A 20,712-nucleotide genomic window follows, 5' to 3' on the forward strand; every position below is an offset into this window, starting at 1 on the left:
TCACGGGCAGTGACGCTACACTGCAACTCAGCCAATCACCTTACACTGTGCTCTCCTCACCCATTGCAAAGGATGCTCTTGCTGCGCCTCTCCTTCCTCCTCTCCTCCTCTCCCCTCTCCACTCTCTCTCACTAGCATGCCTGCCTGCCTTACCCCTCCCCCATTTTCTGCTGCCTCACAGGCGTCATGCTTTTTTGATCCGCCGCATGGAAAATAGAGGAGTTTCCAGTGTAAGTGCAAGAGGGAACACTGAATAGTATGTTATAATTGTCTTAGTCCTGCCCCATCTGTCCCTCTTGTTTCCTCTGCCTTGTGTCCGTGCACAACATTTCTGTGTGTGTAACATGTAGCCATGAAATCTAAAATGGCTGTTAAGACTAGCGGGCAATGTTGAATGAGGGGGACAACGTCAGAAGCTTTCCCTGGAGACACAAATTCATGAGTAAACTATCAGTCTTAATTGATTCATCAGTCTTATAAAGCCTCTGTGTTAGTGCATTAAAATTCCATACATGACACTTTACCTGAATATTTTATTAGACTTTATAGGATTATTATAAGAAACACCATTTTCATATACACATTAACTTCTGCACAGATAAATCTAAATACCACAGAAATTCCTAACAATATTTTTTATTTTCTGGATTAGAAATCTGTTAATTGCATAAATTATGATTAAAAGCATTTTAGGTTTTAAAAGAACCTACTAGTAACTTCATATATTTATATGAAAAACTTCTATTCCCCCTTAAAAAATAAAAGAATTAGCTGCTCTAACATGTTTTAATTAGTTAAATACAAGGAATACAGAGAAGCTATGTGATGAAAACATCAGACCACCATGTCAACCCACAGAGGCAACACATTTTGAAAAGGACCCGGAAACACATCAATAAATCAATAACTTGCAATGTTCAGAGGTCACAACAAATGGCCACGTCTTGAATCTGATACTCACAAATATGCGACCTAAAGAAACATAGTTTAAAGATTTATATAAAACATTATTTATTTGCCTGCAATAATATTTTTCTTCCATACAACTATAAAACAACAACAAGAGGATTTCAAGATCCCTTATTTTATACTCAAAGTTTTGATCTTCATAAGAAGATGGATTTGTGGTTTTATACTGAGAAACAATCTTAGTAAAGTTTTACAATCACAGCTAATGGATTGTCACCTATACTGTAGTTTGGTAAAACTCACCAGAAAATGCAAGCAGTGGTCAGTCAGTGGTGAAATGAGCCAACCAGACAGTCAAAGTCAGACTAAAATACTCTTTATGGATTTCCTGTGCACTCTGGTACGATCCCAGGATCATCTAACAGCATCAGGGTGCCTGTGTGCACCAAGGCCTTTCACTGGGGCTTGCATACAGAATCATGGGGGAAATCAGTGAGATGGTATTTCCACAGTATTCATACAGAACGAGGACCTGCTTTATAATCAAATGAGGCATGCTAATGTCATTTTCTACAATGAGGGACCTTTAGGCTGCAGTGAAAAGCAAAGAAAGGCCACAACACATATAAAGCGGTGGCTGTGGCTCAGGAGACAGAGCGGGTCATCCTCTGACCAGAAGGTTGGAGTTTGATCTCAGTGGGTAACCTGTAAAAATGTGCACAATATTTTTTAGAAAAAGTATGTAGTATGAACGAGTAAATACTTTAAGCCTGAATAGTTTTGGTCCTTAATTATATGTAGTTAGATTTTTATTTATAAATGTTTTTTTTTAATCCTGTTCAGTTTGGAGCAACTAAGGAAAAGTAATGCTCAAATTTACTTTCCAACATTCTAATACTATTATTTCGAAACCTTAGGCTGCACAAATAGTTTTCAGATTGTCTTTGAGTAGCATTAACATTTTGGAATCTCCTAAAATGCACCATTTGGAGAACAGCAGATAAAATAACATGTGTCATAGCAGAACTTCGTGTAGAGTCTTTCTGAGTCAATGGCAGTGACAACTCCAGCTCTAATTATAGCTTGTCTGTTTGCACAATATCTTTATATTGTCAATCTGTTTTCCCATATTATAATTTTACTGTCACCGTTGTTTGTCTTTTTATAACTATTGATTGTTCCCCTGTTAAAAAGCTTTTACTTGATACAATTGTGGATCTAATGTCAGAGGATGTCAACTGTACAGTATCAAGAAAATGTGTAATGTTATGTTTTAATTGTCTTGATAGAAGTTGTAGCATGTGCTGAATCTAACCACCTTAACAATATATAGCTGAAGTCTCTGCAGATTATTGCATGTCCAGATAATGGAGAAGGAGGAGGTTATGTTTTCATCTGCGTTTGTTTGCATGTCCGCTAGTAGGATTACACAAAACAGTACTGGACGATATAAACATTGTATTTAAAAAAACAAAGCCAGTGTGTTGAAGAAATACAATGAAACGTGTTAATGAAGCTTTTGTTCTGTTTATTGAAATATTTAGGTATTCAGTCGGAATCCAAACAGTCAAACACAAGATCAAGTCAAGTCAAGTCAACTTTATTATCAATAATGCCATATGTGCAGGACATACAGAGAATTGAAATTGCGTAAAAGATATAAAATAAATATAAATAAATATATATACAAGCTAAAAGATATCTAAGAAAAAGACAGTGGCAAATCTAGAAAAAATAAAAAGTATAAATATGGCAAATATGGCGGTATGATCTTAAGATCTTAAGACTAATAGAAGGTGAAAATGAGTCAAGATGATGAGGATGATAATAATGATCATGTGTTTTCTATCTGTCTGGAGGAGAACATGGTCGATGTTTACCACCCTGGGACCTGGCTGCTGTTCCTCTGGCCTCCACCAGGGCCGCTCCGCACTCTTTTGTTTGCGCTGGAGCAGTGCAGCGGTCGGACGGGGCTCTGCTGTTGTTGTGGACCGAAGCTAACTTTCGTCGACCGAGTGAGTAACGTTGACTTTAACGTGGCGCTGCCGTGAGAGCTTTGTTGTCCGACTCACCGTCACCGAACGTAACCGCAAGTGGTCGCGAAGTTGTCGACCAGTTGCGTGTTTGTTTGACTTTTCCCGTTCAACCCGAACCTGTGATCTAGCGTTAAGTTTCCACCAAAAGTTTGTGACAAGCTGCTAAAGGCTAACGCTAGCTTGCGCCACAGACAAAGTAGCCTAGCTAGCTAGCGTCCTAGCGCCTGTAAATAACTAATAAGCATTTAACTGTGTATTATGGGTTGAATTGTGTGGAACTTTAACAGACTTATCTGTATCGTTTGGCAGTAAAATCGAGCTGGTTAAAGTTAGCCTAGCGGTTAGCTGAGCGTGTTATGCTAGTGTAACTGCTAGCCTTTCAAGCGTTAGCCTCGGGCACCGCCAGCTAATCGTTCGACTCGAGAAAAGGACATTTTTCTTTTGAACTGATTTCAAAGTATTGTCGACATTTGACAATTGTGTCTTTCCCACAGGATATAAACCCGTTTGTTCTCTTCGCTGGCACGTCCTGCTAACATCCATGTTAGCAGCTAGCCTGTTCGTGTAAATGCTTTTCACTAGAATGGACCTGCTGAACTCTCAGTTCCTGGACAAGATGAACAATAACATCGGGAGACTGCACTACGACGGTTCGTGTGTTCTCTTGTTAAAACGTGTCTCAACATCACATATTTAACTTGTGTGTGGGAACAACATTTTGTGGTTTCCCCAGTTGCCCTCAAACCGAATTCAACAAGTGTCCTGATGTGCGACGTGCACTTATCCTCATTACAGCTGCTCTACAACGAGAGCCCAACACACTGCTGTTCACACACTTTGGTGCAGGATTGTTGAACTGAGCCCTGTTGTGTATATTTGCACTTTTATGGTTGACTGGGTGAAGACATTTCCACTTTCTGACACACCTCTAAAGAGCTGGTTTAGAGTCGGTTGTAGGGTTCAGGCTAGTTTCGACTCAGGTTAGGGTTAGGCACATAGTTGAGATGATTAAGGTTAGGCCAAGAGGCAAGGGACTGCATTAAGTCAACAAGTGTCCTCTCAAAGACTACACAAATACTTTTGAAGTAACTGGGTGACCAATTCTTCAAACGTAAAAAAAAACAACTATAAATGCCTCCATACTGCTTCTTTGGTGTGATCCAAGTGTCCGTAAGCCCCAACATTCCAATTTGATTTCGAAGTGTGAGTTACTATATATGTTTTAATACTAAATGTTAGCTACAAGAACTAGTGATGCAACCAGGCACCCTTGGACGAGAACCTGTGTGCGTGCGAACGTGAACGCGACTCCAGAGGAGGATGTCGGAGGACGTTTAGGCTAAAAGCATGGAGTAAATGAAGCCATTTCAAGTTGAATTTGAATGTCGGGGTTTACAGACACGTAGATGACACCACAGGAGCAGTCTGGGGGTGTTTTGTGTTTTAAAAAAAAATACATTCGAAGAAATGTAAATTGTTTTATTATTTACTGAATTTCCCAAAAGTTGGCACATAATTCCCCACAAGCTATAGATTTACAGATTCCAGATAATTGTCTTCCCAAAATAAATGGCCACAATCTACAGTCTGCTAGCCTTTAAATTGTAAGGCAACATAATTATAATGTTACTGTTTTCAAGTTATGATTTTGTTCACGTGGCTGTGTATGTGAATCAGCTGTTACGTGTTTTATTATTAGATTATTATTACTGACATAATGTAAAAGCAGAATGTTACAGTTTTAGTTGGTTGAGGTGGATCATTCTGCTAATTATTTTCTACACAAATTCATTGTTTGGTTTGTAGAAAATTTGTAGATTAGATTATTTACACTCCTGATTCTTCTCCCACAGATGAGTCCAGGACACCCCCCATGCCCACTGCCATGTCCAACATAACTGGGCCCCCTCCTCACTGTCCAAGCAAACGGAAGTATGGAGAAGAACAAATGGACGACCGAATAAACTGTGACGAAGACCACGTGATCAAAATGAGTAGATTGTTTGCCACTCAGCTGTAAGTGTCTTAATAAAATGTATTTGTTTATTTTGTGCCAGCCTATTTTACAAATATTCAAGTATGTGATTTTTTATTGCAGATAACAACTATGTGAGCATGTTTTGTCAAACTGAAACATTTTCAGCGACACCTTTTGTGTTTTTTTTGCTCATAAATACGTTTTTATTACACATGGCAGTTTTTTTTAAATTATCACGTAAATGTAATATAATTACTCTTCCTGAATGGAGTGTATCTGAATGTGGTTGTTATTTGCCTGATCTGATAAACAAGGCAGTGGGTTAACAATCTTTCAGTGTTAATTAGCTACAGTTCATAAAGGTAAACAGCATTAGAACCACATTGATATATTGATATACTTGTGTGTAAAAATAGTAAAATCCTCAATTTCAATTCATCCAAGAACAACCAAACCATTCAGCCTGAAAACCCCAGTTAGAGATTAGGAAGTGAACATGTCTGAACAGGACATTACAGCTCACAGGACGCCACCTCCTGGCTGTAAAGTGTTGTGAGCACAAATATGACAAGACTTGGGATTTCTTTATATACACGAGATATGACCTCTCACATTTACATTGTGTCATGAAAAGTCAAAGCTGTTGTTAATTTATGCTTAATTTGTACTTTCTTTATTAAGGGCCCGTCCTTCTGCTGGAGACAACCGCAATGAGCACTGGAGTCACAGTCCTGTGGAGCATGTTACATCCTCTTCTAATGGTCTCCATGGGACCCACTTGTATGCTTCCATTTCTGGCTATGCTGTAGACCAGCCTCTGCCTCTGACCAAAAGCAGCCATGACATTGGAGTTGTGGGCAGAGAGAGATCTGTCATCGGTGGGACTGTAGAGCGGCAGCAGGTACGTCAACTTGCAATCCAAATGGTTTGTAGTATCATTTGATAAATTAAAGCAGCGTTCATACTTAATGTTTCTCCATGGCCAAGACGGCCCATGTGACATACATTTCTAACTTAATTTATATGTGTAGCTTTGCTCAATAGTTTATATTTTAGTGCAAAAGTCTGTGTTTGCTGAATATATGTATTTTTTCTCCACTCATAGAATCGTCCCTCAGTTATTACCTGTGCCCCAGCGAGCAACCGCAATTGTAACCTCTCTCACTGCCACATGAACGGCTGCTCTCCCAGCCCACCTGCTGATCAGAGGAAGACCAATGGTAAACCATCACACTTAAAACACTTTCAATACACACTTTCTATCATGTCAGGTTAATCTAAAAAAGCAAATGAATGGGAATTTATACATTCACTATACCACATGGGGTTTATGTGCATAATAAAGTTGAACTTTTATGCTCATTGATTGTATTTTACAGTCACAGAGCACTTTATTAGGAACACCATCCAAACTCTAAGTAGGGCCTCACTCTGCTCTCAGTACAGCCTCAGTGTTTCATGACAGGGGCCACAAGATCTTGGAAACATTCCTCTGAGAATCGACTTTATCTTGTAATTTGTCAGCTGCACATTCATGAAGCCAATCTCCTGTTCCACCTCATCCCAAAGGAGTTTTATTGGACTGGGGAGGCCACAGAACATAATGTCATGTTCATGAAATAAGTTTGAGACGATTTAGCTTTGTGACAGTGTGTTATAATTCTGGAAGTAGCCTTTAAAAGAACATAAATTGAGGCCATGAAGCTATATGTCATATTGTCTCTACAGTATGACAGATGTTTACTTTTTGGTGATTCAGAGGTTTAATCATAGCTAAGTGAATTTTTTATATTACCTGCATGGTAAAACTGAGTTTTTGGTCTCCTTCCTTCACACATCATTTTTTTAGCCAACACAGTATGTGACCCCGTGATTGAGGAGCACTTCCGTCGCAGCCTTGGGAAAAACTACAAAGAAGCGGAGCCTGAGTCCAACTCGGTGTCCATCACAGGTTCGGTCGATGACCACTTTGCCAAAGCTCTGGGAGATGCCTGGCTCCAAATCAAGGCCAAGGGTGGGGGGCATCAGACCCCAGATGCAGACCCATGAAGCAGAGGGGAGTAAACTTTACAATCACCTTCTTTAGTCTTTGCTTCTTGCCAAGCATCAACTTCCCTTAGAACAATGTAAGATGTGGTGCTGCCAGGCTGTTCACTTATGGACGATGAGATTAACCTCTTAAACACTTTGGGGAAGTTTTTCAATCAAAGAAGAGAAAGTAAATATTACATACTGTAATTGGATTGACAATGGTGGTTGTGGAATTTATACAATCATAGATTTTACAGTTGGTTGTCAGCTCATGTTCTGTTTTACCGGCCTTCCACTTGCCTTGATAGCCAAAGAAATCCCCTGCCTCTTCTATCCACATATAAGCCATAGATCTGGTGTCATCGTATTCATTCTATAAACTCTCGCTTCTTGAATCTATATTACTTGAAAAGGACAGCCAGGTCTCATTTGCACTATAACATTCAGACCGGTTGGGTAGCAGGTCACCCGTTACATTTGGAACTAATGTGTTCCAGAACGCCCTGGTTTTGAAATGGTCATAATGCAATTAAGGCTCTGGTCCCTCTGCTTTCTGAACACACTCGACTAACCTTGTCTTCTTTATGATCCTAAACTGGACGTATTCACTGTTGACTAAATCATTTTAGTTTCCTGTTTATATGCTCACTGTGGCTGATTACTTAGTAAACTAATATCAATCAAAGTACATATCCCTAACTAGAAAGCATGTTTCAAATAGCTGGTTTCTATTACAATCCTTATTCTATACTATATATATATTTACTCAGAATTTATTTTTTATCTGTAACATGTTAGAAATACTCACTGCTGGTACAGTTGTACTCAATATATTTTTTTGTATCTGGTTTTCATTACTATTTGTAGGTTTATCTTATTCATCTACACATCACAGCCTCTGGCAAGGTTGTCTGAATGCAGTTTAATAGGCTACATTGCTTTGTTATTCTGTGGAGCTGGATGCTTTGTACACGACTGAATACAGTGAAATCTGACTTTCTACAGCACAGTCTGTAAGCAGTGGCTTTATTTATTCTCAGCACGTTGATATTTTTATGTTGGCTAAATTTTTAAGACAACAGGATTCTTACTCTGAGTTAATGAGAACATAGTCTGTGTCCATCGCTTCAGTGACAATAATCTATTTTTAAAACTATGGTTTTAATGCAGATTCAATTAAAATAGCACTCAGTAGAAAACATAGGTCCACCATGAATTATTTCCTGGGAAATCTAAGGAAATGTTCAACAAAGAAGCTGAGTATAAAATAATCTGGATCCACACCTAAATTTCATGATTTAACTTCATCAAGATTCTTTTCTCAGTCCACGTCCCATCCTTCTACAAAGTTTGAAAAGTCTTTCAGTAGTTTTTGTGTAATCCTGCTGACAAACGAACAGACAGGGGCGTAAATAGAACCTCCATTGCAGAGGTATTGTAATAAGAAGTAGGACAAACATTCCACCATTGACTTGACTTCACGACTGCCTGACATGCATCAGTCATTTCAGTCGTGTTAATTAAATACTGTTACAAACATTTTTGTGTTTTTAGATTAATATGTCATGATGAGAGCTGCAAAAATCGTCCTTATCGTGGACAAAAGGTGTCAGTGAGCCACAATTAATTTTTAAATGCAGTTGAGATTTATTAGAATTAATTTCTCACCCTTTTGGAAGTTGTCTACTTATAGTAGCTTAATCTATTTGTCAACACTGATTAAGATAGAGTATTGTAAATTCAGACTTTTGTATGTCAAATAACTGTTTGTGAAAACCTAAACATTTGTATTAATATTTTACAGTTTTAAAAAAAAATGTTACATACACTATCCTGTCTTTATATTTTGTTTTAGTCATGTAAGACTATCATTACGCCGCGCGGAATGATCATAGATATTTTGTTTTCTATTCAGAGTAGTGTAGCATGGATGCTCATTATATTCTAACCATGCGTTCTGTCTTTCTAAACGTTGATTATTATTATCCCACAGTTATCAGATGATTAAGTGCAGGAACACAACAGTCTGTTGATCAAAGACTTCTCTTGGTGCAGCGTCTACACCAACAGTTTAAAGAGTGACTGTGTGTACCATAGTGGAATTTAGGGATTATTATTATGGGGATCTGCTTGTTTGACACAAGTAGATTTGTCTCAGTAATATGTTTGGGGGTATTAGTCCGTTGTTATTTAATTGCTTTGTTTAGACTATCTGTATCACAGAGACTGTCAGCAGAAAGGACCTGCTCCAGGTGTCGTCCACATGGAAAACACTTGTTCACTTTTGTTCTTTTTTCTCTGGAAGAAAATGCCACTGTTTGTACTTAATTTCTTCCAAATAAACATGCAAATGAAATGCCTACCATCACATGTTTGTTGTCTTCCTGTTTACCAAATTCAAGGTGAACGACTGCAGCCTGATCAGCAGGTTCAGTACTTCATATTCCTCGTCTTTATCCTGCAGTAACAAACTACACACATCACAAGAATGATTTTATTTCTCAAACTGCTACAGAGCTGTTGTATAAATACTGAGGATTTCTTTGTCGATGCCACTTCAGTGTTGCGGACACTTAAGTCTCACACGAGGGGGTGGTTTCACTGATTACAGCACTCTAAACATTTTTTGAACCAAGCAATCAGGAGTTGTTGCATATTCTCTGTTTTCATTGGACAAGTGACTACCCCCCCTTGAAGAACTGGAAAATGTCTTTTTACAGGAGACCTGCATGTTAAGTGCCATTATGCTTAACTAAATCATCTTTATTTATCCACACACTTCTTCTGTAGTGTTTTCGGAGACCGATCACCAGTTCTCTATTCTTCATTTTGGTTAATGTGTTTTTGTTTTTCCTCTTGACTGGGGTCAGTGCTTCTTTGTCTCTTGAGGACAAATAAAGTGAGTAATGTCTCTTAGGAACAATTTTCTTTGGCCGTTTTTCTTTCTAGTGTGCTAAAGTCCTTGAGTATCGAATGCACAATGAATTTCCTGTGGCCTGTTTTGTGCATAAATATAAAAATTGGCAACAAAATGAAAGGTCAGAATATTGTTAACTTAAAATAATTGTTCAGTTGCCATTTAGGTTCAACTTCAGGAACAGTATTGTATTGGAATAATGTGAGTCAGTCTTACTGTTATCAGTATCTCTGCCCTCAGCTCTTCGTCCTAGCAGTTATTTGCAGGTGAAAAAACAAACCTTGTGTATTTAATGTGTGTGTACAAGTGTTTGCGCTTGCTTACTATGATCTGGTAGGGACTCACTTCAATGTGAATACTCACTGGGCACTTCTGTCAACATGGGGACAGAAGATGAAGTCCCTTTTTGAATACTAACATTAGGTTTTAGAGCGAGGACTGTTTGTGTGTGTGTGTGAGAGAGAGAGAGAGCGAGAGAGAAAAGTTGTGCGGCTGAGTCACTGTCTCATAAAGCATCTGACATCTTCCCTCAGACATCACAGCTGAAACCTCTTTGGACTCATTTGGCCGTAGACGCTGTTTGGTTGATCTGGTGTCATGGTAACAAAAGACAAAATAAGTGCAGCTGGGAAAAATCCATTACTCTCAAAGTGAGAAAATGGGGAAATAATGATGGATGAGTGTGGTGAGGACTGTTTGACTTCAACATTGACCTAGAAAACATTTTAGCATGCACATTAATGTTATAATGGAAACAATTTTTTTTTTTTTAAAGCAGATGATCCTTATGAGAGTTTTGTAGATAGAGCAGAGATTAGCTGTCTTCTCTCTTTCCAGCCAGCAGATGGCGGTATGAAACCACCATACACACAGCCCTAAATTCTCTTGTCCCTGGAGATCAGACAAAGACATGAGTGGCATCATCCTGGGAAGATTGATAGGGATGCAGCATTTCTTCAATCTGTCCGTTAGTGATGGGATATGTACTTCGCATGTAAACACATCTGCAGGTAACGACCTCGCTTTCAGGCAATCCACCTAATCCAACATGGCTCCATATCCCAGACTCATGTTTTTAAAGATCTCCTTTTAAATGTCATTATAAATGCATTTATGTACTGTAAACACAGTCAGATTAGCATATCTATAGTTGAAATTTAGGCTATAAATAAAATCCTTAAAGGCTGAATGGAAATGGAAATAAGTAAACCTCCACTTGAGTTTGGCTAATTTGCTTCATAAAGCAAATCTTCAAACTAGAAAGGAAAGATCTTTTTTTCTTTTTTTTTTCCTTCTCTTTTCGGTTGTTGTTACTCTCACCCCTCAGGCTCAAATCTGCTCAAAAGCCCCTCCAACAGACCACTGCCTCCACGAGATTAGACCCAGCCTTTCACCAACAACAATGCCCCAGCTTCTGCTGCACCGTGCCTTCCAAGGAAGCCTGCTCTTGTGGGATTACGGAGAGGAGATCCACATTTTCTTGCTAGTGCAAAAACCAATCGCGGATACGGACACGTGCACGCACGCTGATATCAGGCCACATTGGCGGCTGACATGAAACTAGTGTCTAAGTCAGGATGACACATCAGGGTCACGCCAAATTCATCTTGGCCCCTTCAGTGTGTGAAGGCCACAAGGAGCATGACATCTGTGCTTGCGATGGAGGACTGGTCTCTCTGTCGCTGCCTTCTGTTATTGCTGTAACAGGACGAACTCTGCTGCCTTCAGACATGGTCAAGAGACACATTTGTTGAACACTGTCCTCCTCTCCATTTTCCTCTCTCGGTTACGTAAAAGGAACGAGCCAATGAAAACGCTTTAACACAGTGCACTCTGGACACGATATGGAGTCATAATTAATCCAGTTGGATAAACGCATGAGTTTACTACAGGCTAAATGGGAGGAGTGGCCCTTGCAATGTCACACATGTTGGCTCACATATTACCTATACGTTAGCTTGCGCTACTGGTCGATAGTGATCTCATTTTTTTGTTTGCATAATTCCAAATTTGCTGTGCCCGGATAAGATGTGAGGCTACACTCGTGTCTACAGCTTCCCTGAGTGCACAGCGTCTGGGGAATTTGCGTGATTGCCTGTAGATTATTTGAACATTGTCTATTCCCCCTCCTCTTCTCTTTTTTCCTTATTTCTGTGGCTCTCTGCAGTGAGAATGCACACACATCCTTGGGCGAAAGAATCTAAAATAGATCATACAAGCAACTGGAGTAGATGCACAGGCACAGGAAGCAGCTCACGGGCAGACTTGAGTCATGCTGGCAAGATCATGCACCCTGAGCTGACAGCCCAACACACCCGATTACCAAGCATGTCATTTCTAAAATGCATCTGCAGCCTCACTATAGGTCACAAACAAGAGGGGGAATATTGAGATCCGATGCTGATTTCCCCATAACTCTGGACTCTTGAATGCAGCATTGATGGGGAGCAAGGTTGCAGCTACTTTTAAGACTGACCTGATGAGCGTCTCCATCTCAAGTAGCAGTGGCTCATTCATTGTGTCATGTGGACTGCTGGCAATGGCATAACCTTTGTGGAGGGAATAGAAGACAACACGGTCACTCTGGATAACAGTCTTGCAATGAACAGAAACAGACCCTGTCAGGGTGTCTCAGCATCAGTTCTCAGCTGCACACCACCACCAACACACACACACCAACACACACACACACCAATTGCTCTTTGCCTTTTCCTTACTTCCTCCTTCCATCAGTGAGGACAGCTCCTTCTTGATTCGGCCCTCTTGTGTGGCGTGCATGCAACACTGATTTGGCAGCATCCTATTAATACATTTCTCCTTTACATCCCCCTATGTTGCACGTTGCCTCGGCTCCATCTTGCTTTGTTGCGCACATTTGGCCTGCTCCGTGGCCGTATGGCACTTGACACGGCCAGTGATTTTCCCATTATTACAGTTGGCTTAAATTTCATTTCTTTTATATATTATTGATTGATTTGTAAATGATTGATTTAAAGGGCCATCTGCTGCAGAATAGAACGACCGCGCTGTTTTTCCTTCAAGTTAATGAATTGCTTCCAATTAGGACACACAAATATTTCTCGTTAGCTCGGGTCTGTACTTTTTATCTGCCGGATCTGGCTCCCTTAAAATTATTAAAATGTCCTCTCTTAACGACGGGCAGAGAAAGATGTTTTATTGAGGCGGTGGGTTTTGGGCAGTGAGCAGCAGACAAATGTTTGAACCATCACTAAGGGGCATTCTCATGTCTCATTATGAGGCTTGTTAGGGTCCACATTACCTCGGCTCGGCTGAGCAGCCTTAATAAGGAAAGTGACCCAACACCAATATGAGCAGCAATGTTTCTCCTCTCACGTCCGTTTAGTCCTGTCTTCCGTGGCCCCTATCTTTTTCCTCTTGTCTGTCTGCCCCCCCCCCACCACCACCCTGCTTTGCCACAGCCCCCCCACCACCACCACTACCACTCCCCCCGTGTGTTTGGCAGTCACACAGTCGGCCATGTGTGTGCTGAAGACGTTACATAATTCCCTCCTTTCACTGCACTCCAGATCAAAGAGAACAAACCAGCACAGAAAAATTGCTCCTTGCTTATTTTCTTTTTTCCTTCTCCTCCACCATCGCACTGCTTTATCAGACTTCGGTACCCAGAGACCGTACAGTAGACTGTGTTATTATCAGCTTCGGCATTCCCCCTTCATGTTTAAAACCAAGCAGAGCAAACGGGGAAATGATCAGAGGTTACCAACAAACAAAATAAGGAAAGATCAATATTTTTATAATGTGTTCTTATCTATTTGTCTTGGTTTGTTACAAACACATGCAGGGATGTCAACTTTAAAGAATCAGTGGGTAAAATTTCGTGACATCTAGTGGTGAAGTTGCATGTAGCAGCTGAATCCCCCTCACCTCATCTTCCCCTTCAAAACATGAAGCAGAACCCGTGGAAGCCTTCGAAAGGTGTTGAGTTTGTCCAGTTTGGACGACTGTAAAAAACATGGCATCCTCCGTAAAGAGGACATGCTGCTGATGTATTAGATATTCAGTGTTTAAATATAAAGGTCTATTCTCGTGTAAAGAAAACAACAATTCATACAATTTAGATGAAACACTAGTGGAAACATTGGATTATTTTATATTCGATATCTACCAATAGATCTCTTTCACCTAAATCTTACACACTGAACCTTTAACCCAGGCAGGAAAAAAAAAATCAAGCATGAGTCAGACAGTGATGAATTTTAATAAAACAACAAAGTGCTTTCAATTTGCTGTAACTTGTGACATTTTAGAAGCGAAAGTGTTTCATTTGTAGAAACTCTCAGAAAAAGAACTGACTCAGTTGTGATGAAACATTTTCTGAGAGGGTTTCTGCTCAGAATGACATAACCAAGCAGAATAATCAGCGCTGTTACAAAATAACCTAAATATTCGACCTGACACTACGATGCCTTGATAAAATTCCATTTGCTTAAACAAGATGAAAAAAAGCCGAATGGGAGAAGCAACCCTCCTCGCGTTCACAAAAAAACAATGGTGACACAGAGAGAGAACGAGCGAGAGAGCATCAAATGCTGTCAGAGTGGCAGGGGCCTGTCCACAGCCTTGTGAGGATTGAAATAATGAGTGTGTGCTGGGGGAAGATTCACCTCCAATGCCAAGTGCAGGCAGTGCGTTTTGGAACCGAAGGGCGCAAATGACAAAGTGAAGTACACAGCGAAAAGCGCCGAGCCTTTAGAGTGCAACTGTGAGGGAATACATGCTCTGTAGGAGGGAAAAAAACTTCCTGAGCAGTTGTACAGTTGTTTTATAATAATCCATAACGACACAACTTATATTTGGTGCATGTGGGTTATATGGATATTGTGCATTGTCTCTGGCTGTCTGAGAATCTCCACAGTGAACCTCGACTGATGTAGAAGTATTTGATTCCCTCCAAAGAGCTGGGATCAGCAGCAGTCCTTATCTGTGTTAACCCCCCCCCAGTGATGGAGAGTGGTTCGCTGGTGGAGCAGAGTGGCAGGGTTATCTCTGGCCTTCAGCCTGGGGGGAAAGTGCAGGTGAACCAGGAATAAAAGCGTTTTCAGTACACCTCACATTCCGCACACGCTTGCAGTAGTGCATAGTGGACTGTGAGCTGTGTGGCTGCGGCATCAGATGAATTGTGGGGGAATGGGAGAGGGCAAGGCTTCAGAGTGGGTTTGGCGCTCAAACCGTTATCACACCTGACAGTGTCTGGTTTTGGATCCAGTGGTGCACGCGGCATACGTAAGCGGCTGGTCATCTGTAAGGCAGAGTGATAGGGTGTGACGTGTCACACGCCACATTAGGCCCTGCCAGAGGATGTGTTTGACAGAGCACAGCAACTTCAGTCCAGTGCAATGCTTCTGTGCCTCCTCTTATATTATCAGACCTATTCCAGGCTCACATCTGAGGACTGATTTACACAATATCAAGTTGAATTCTACCCTTGACTTGACCCCATCTTGACCCGATGTTTATATTAATATGATTAATTATGAAAGAGGACTGCCACTTCTGCAAATTTGCAACATTGGAATTGACACACAGCGTCTCTGTGTTTTGGTTATGGTTCGAACAAGAGTTCTCTCTGTGAGGAGTTTGCATGTTCTTTCCGTGTCTGTTTGGCATTTTCTCATACTCCTGCTAAATTGACCATAGGTGTGAACGTGAGAATGAATGGATGTTTTTCTGGCCCTGGGACACCCTGGTGACCCTGCCCCTCTCCCAGTGTTAGCTGGGATTGATCCCAACCGCTCAGCGACACCTCCCCCCAGGATTGAAGCTGTTGTCATTATCATCATTAAACTCTGCAAACTCAGTCTTTTAACTGACAGGCCACAGTTTGACTGTCAAGTTGTGAGCAAAGATATTAAATGATCCTGTAGGAAAGCCTTTGTCCAAGATACTTTTCATCTCTAAGATACTTTACCTCTTCTCTCCTATAACAAAGCCCGGATGTTGTTAAAAAGTGACATGATGTGTGTGGTGTTGGCATTGGACTTTGCACTTGGTGCTTTGTGTAAATGTGGTCACAGCTGTGTTAGAAGCTTGTGAGTCTATTGAGGAAGATCAGGAAAGATGTGCAGAGAAATGTTTGAAGTGCAAATTCCTTCATTATGTGATTGTTGGAGGAAATTAAACTAATTACAACAGATTATTTGAACAAGGACATTAATAACTGTATATATGCAAACATAGATACTTTAGTTTAAATTCTTGAAATATATGATACAGATGTTACACCTGTAAGTGCTTCAATAGGAGAGGAGCTGATATATAACTAAATAAAAAGCTTAAAAAAGACAAAATGAAAATTACTAAGATATTGTATCAGACTTTGTTTTGCATCTTTCTGTGAATATATGTGTTGTGTGCTGCAGGATAGGTTCTGTCATTCGTGTGTGTCTTGCACACAAACATTCAAGTGATTGCTCCCTCTTTGGTCCTTTGTGTGGATCTAACTTGACCTCATTGACCCCTGCTGTGCGTCTCAGTCCTGCACTGTGTGCCGGCTGCTCTGAGGTTGTCTTACCTGTCACTGCGGAGCTGAGGTGCCGGAGGAGGAGGAGGGAGGACGGACTGGCCACTGTGGCCCTGTCTGGTCTGGCTCACTCATCAGCGAGCACAGTTCCCGAACCTCTCTGACAGATCAGAGTAGAAAGCATCCAGCACATCAGAGCTATGATTCACTGCAGCCCCAAGTCCAAGCGTGTCCTGAAGGCCCTCGGACCTCTTAATCATCCTGTGTGTGTGTGTTGTTTAAGAAAGAGAGTGAGGCAGACAGGCAATGAATGAGCTTCTTTGCATATGACAGTGCCTCTACAAAAGTTTCTCATGTGTTTACTCTGTGTCAGAAAGAGTAAACTGCATCTCAACAGGCCTTCCAAATGTCTCCCAGAGCGCAGCGCTGTATGTGTCTTGTGTTTTTCTCAGTTTTCAGTTCGTATTTGAGCGAGGCCGGTATTTATGCATGTGGGTCGCCTTAAATATCTGCGTCTCATTCTGCAGAGTCAAAATGTGCAGTCAAGGGCATAACTACATGAGTGAAAATGTCATGCAACAGTGGGGATAATACATGCAAAGCACGTGTGGAGGTCACTTGGCCACATTTGCATATAACTATGTGCCAAAAATAATCAAATCAACATCTGTTTGCACACACAAGCACATAAAACTGTGACTCCACCACACACACTGCTGTAGAAAAAAACATCCTCATACTTAAGAAATAAGAAATCGGTCATGCAAAAGATTCAGTATTTTTATTTTCAATCAAACGACAATTTTTTTGGAATCATCATGATTTTTTAATCACCTGCTCATCACTTGCCACCTCGCCCACCGTCTCCCGCATAATAAACCGAGGAGACTCAGCCAACATCCAGAGGAGTGAAGAGTTAAGTATGTGCTGGCGTAATCTGACAGAACTTATTTAGAATGCAGATCTTTACTAAAGCTGTGCCTGGAGCAGCTCCCTGGTCCTGTCTTTACACTTAGCGGGAGTACTTGTACACATTCACATACAGTAAATCCACGCACACATGCTCATATTAACACAAGCAGGCATGCACATACGCATGCACAAACACAATAGCGTGCACAAACCTACGACATGTGTGTACAAATACACCTAATTCTCACACAAACAGAGGTGCAGCACTCGCAGTCACTGTGGGTGAAGTTCCCTGAGATCAGCTGCAGGATAATGAAAGCAGAGCACAGAGGACGTTTTTTCCTCTTGTCGTTTCAGTGTAAGAGAAGGAAAACAAAAAACTCCAATTGATGTCAACAGAGATTTTCATTTGTCAGCTATTATCAAAGTCCCACAGCCTATACTGCAGCATTAAGAGGCCCGTGGTGAAGCGCAGGGCCTGAAACCCTTTGGGCAGGGAATCCAAGGAGGCCATTAGAGGAGCTTCACTGGAGAGCAAGCCCTTCCTCCCACTGGCTTCACATCAGGGCACAAGATCATCCATGGCGCCCACTGTGCGTGACATCCAGGCCAAGTAACGCGTCCTGCTCACCATGTGGAATCACTCTCCTTGGCAGAAGTTTCATATTCAACCCATTCAATCCTGCAAATTAGCTGCGACTGAAAATACTTGTTCAGGAAGCGTTTGTCCCGACTCTCTAACATTTGAAACGCAGACTCTAAGGATGGAGACGTGATGACAAAGTTATAGAATTAGAGAAAGGTTGATGTTTCTTATTTCTTGAAATGTTCTGCGCCCTGCAACTATTTTCACTTTCACTTCGCCTGTTCCTCGGCCTTATTTGCTCACACAGATTCATCTTAGTAACTGTTGGATTTTTTTTTTTTTTTTTACAATACTCCTTTATGGAAATGTTATCCCCTATGTGGCTTACTACAAGAAAACCCCAGAAGAGGAATTAAAACAGTAGAAATATTTACATCAGACTCCAGCTCTGACCAATTCCAGATTCTTCATGTGATGTTGTGAGCTATCAAAAAAAGGGCTGGGTGGGGGAAGGGCAATGTAATGTTAATTAAAGCCCTTTTGAAGGGTCTGCATAATTTCCAAAAGAAGGGGATTCGTTAATTCAAACCCACAGATATTCCTCCGGTGAGTGTGATTAGTCCTTATGATCTGTGACAGGATAACCTACTTGGCATATATTTGCATCTGTACTGAAATCATATGCTCTGCCTGCCTGCGAGCTACGCCGCTGCCTGAAATAACCGCAATATTTGCTGTGTCACAAGAACACGTTATCAAACTGCAAAATCACTGGGAACCCACAATTTTTCATGTCCCAGCATGCATCCCATTAATCTCAAATCTCAGCCATGCAGCTGAGCAGAGTGCAAGCGTGCACTTGAGCAGCAATGCAGTTTGGTGTGTGCATGTGCAAAAAGACATATTGGTCCCTTAAAAGTGAACTAGTAAACAAGTTAATTTCTGCAAGGTTCACATTCAGATTGGAAAATGGGGCCCGATTAGCATATATGCAGAGAGGCTTTGCATGCTTGACATCCTCTCAGCCCCTCTGCTGGAAATAGCCAAGCACACAACATCCTCTGATTACATTGATATGTAGATTCATGCATCTGCAAAGATTAGTTATTCATTAATGTATTTGCTTTGAATTCTCGGGTGAGTGTACCTCAGACAGAAGTCTGGGGCGAAGCAAATGCATCAGAGAAGGAAAAAAAAATGTCACAAGCGGTCACACAAAATCCACATCAAAAATATGCAGGTTCACTGACCCACGACAGCATAAACCCAATAGTGCATCATGATGAAGAAAATCCTTTGGCACTGGGGTTAAAAACAGAGAAAGTATAAACATAATTATCAGCCGTTTCATCTTCACAGCAGAATTAGTTTTTCTTGCTCTGAGTGGGCTTTGAGGATTAATCATTGCAGCCTGTGTGAGTTTAAAAGCTGTAGCGTTCTGTCATCCCTTCATAAAAGCATCATGGATCACCAGTTTGCTTCTCCCGTGTCCTCTCTTGCGGCCACACTGCTAGCACTTTTCAACTTTAAAAATAGGCTCACCACAGAGAGTGCCAAGAAATGCTAAACACCAAACAATGTCCCCTCGGTCGGATCTGGCCACAAAATGGAGCTGAGACTGCACAAGGGAAAAAAATTAGCATCACGTTAATTAATTCTATCTGTATCAATTAATCAGTCAGCTTGTACAGGTTTATAGACATGACGTCTATGTTGTGAGACAGGAAATGAAAGTGGCGTTAGCGGATGCTTGCTTTTTTTTCCCATTAAGGCTGAAAAAAAAAGATAAAACTGTCTTTCAGCATGGGCTGAAATAATGAAGACTCAATTAACAGAGATGAGAGAGCTTGAGTGAAAATACGTTTTCACTGGCATCATTAAGGTCAACGTACACTTAGATCTGAGTCCAAAAGACTGACCAACACCTTCTGCTCCAATTATTATGACCTTTTTAAACAAAAACACTATGGAGGCCGGAAATCCTCACAAAAACACCTGGATTAGCAACAGAGTCCTATTCGCTCAATCGACGGGTCACAGAATTCCCCATGATGCATGGACGTGTCCGCTGATGGAGGGAGAGGACAGAAAAATCAAGAAAGTTCAGAATCAGGACAGTTATTTAAATAAAGATAAATACGTCCACAAAGCTCGGAATATGTGGATTTATGTTCACGGTGTCTGAGAGAAAATAATTGGTGATGGAAAAACAAAAAAGTTCAATCTATTCCTGCTGAAGCGGCTGAAAACATCTGGCCCCAAACTAAGACTAATTGTGTTCTGCTAGATTGCGCAGAGGAAATAAAGAGCTTCCTCATCCTGTCCTCCCCTGCTGAAAATGATGATCTATGGCTCCGGCGGATGCAGCACATCAGTTTGGGTTGTCTCGGTGGCGACTGGTTTTCATAGGTAATGATGTTAAATTACACAAGTGGGAATAAAGGAGGCTAGTAAGTCATCCATCAGGGGCTAGTTTATATGACCTGCCATTAAGGGCGTTATTCAAACCCCAGTTCACTCAAACACAAAGCTCTCTGTCCCTAACCTCGCTCTCCCTTTCTCCCTCTCCCTCTCTCTCTTACACACACACACACACTCACACAAATACAAGCACACACACACTTTGCCACGAGCTACTACAGGGGACATCTCATTCTTTTATCCATGGCGAGTCATTGTGGTGGTGTCAGCTGGTGCTGTCTCTTTTATCACACTGGAAGCTAATGGAAGCAGCAACTGCAGGAGGTGGGGGAGAAGATGCAGGCACGCACGCACACACACACAAACACACGCACACACGCACACACACACACACACACACACACACACACACACACAGAA

The 20,712-nt window shown here is 41.2% G+C and overlaps 1 protein-coding gene across 2 annotated transcripts; it reads left to right on the forward strand.

Annotated features, from left to right (window-relative positions):
* Positions 1-2,785: 2,785 nt before the first annotated feature.
* On the forward strand, positions 2,786-9,322 carry vgll4a (vestigial-like family member 4a). Of its 2 annotated transcripts, none has more exons than XM_020096337.2 (6): positions 2,786-2,924; positions 3,440-3,595; positions 4,799-4,961; positions 5,605-5,824; positions 6,029-6,143; positions 6,773-9,322. In XM_020096337.2, the coding sequence occupies exons 2-6, from the start codon at positions 3,514-3,516 to the stop codon at positions 6,970-6,972; spliced, it is 780 nt and encodes a 259-aa protein (XP_019951896.1). In that variant the 5' UTR covers positions 2,786-2,924; positions 3,440-3,513; the 3' UTR covers positions 6,973-9,322. The 2 variants fall into 2 exon arrangements, with proteins under 2 accessions (XP_019951896.1, XP_019951897.1); XM_020096338.2 differs by having other exon boundaries at positions 2,914-3,024.
* Positions 9,323-20,712: the final 11,390 nt, after the last annotated feature.

Source organism: Paralichthys olivaceus, chromosome 6 (genome assembly GCF_024713975.1).
Source record: "Paralichthys olivaceus isolate ysfri-2021 chromosome 6, ASM2471397v2, whole genome shotgun sequence".
NCBI classification, from domain to species: domain Eukaryota; kingdom Metazoa; phylum Chordata; class Actinopteri; order Pleuronectiformes; family Paralichthyidae; genus Paralichthys; species Paralichthys olivaceus.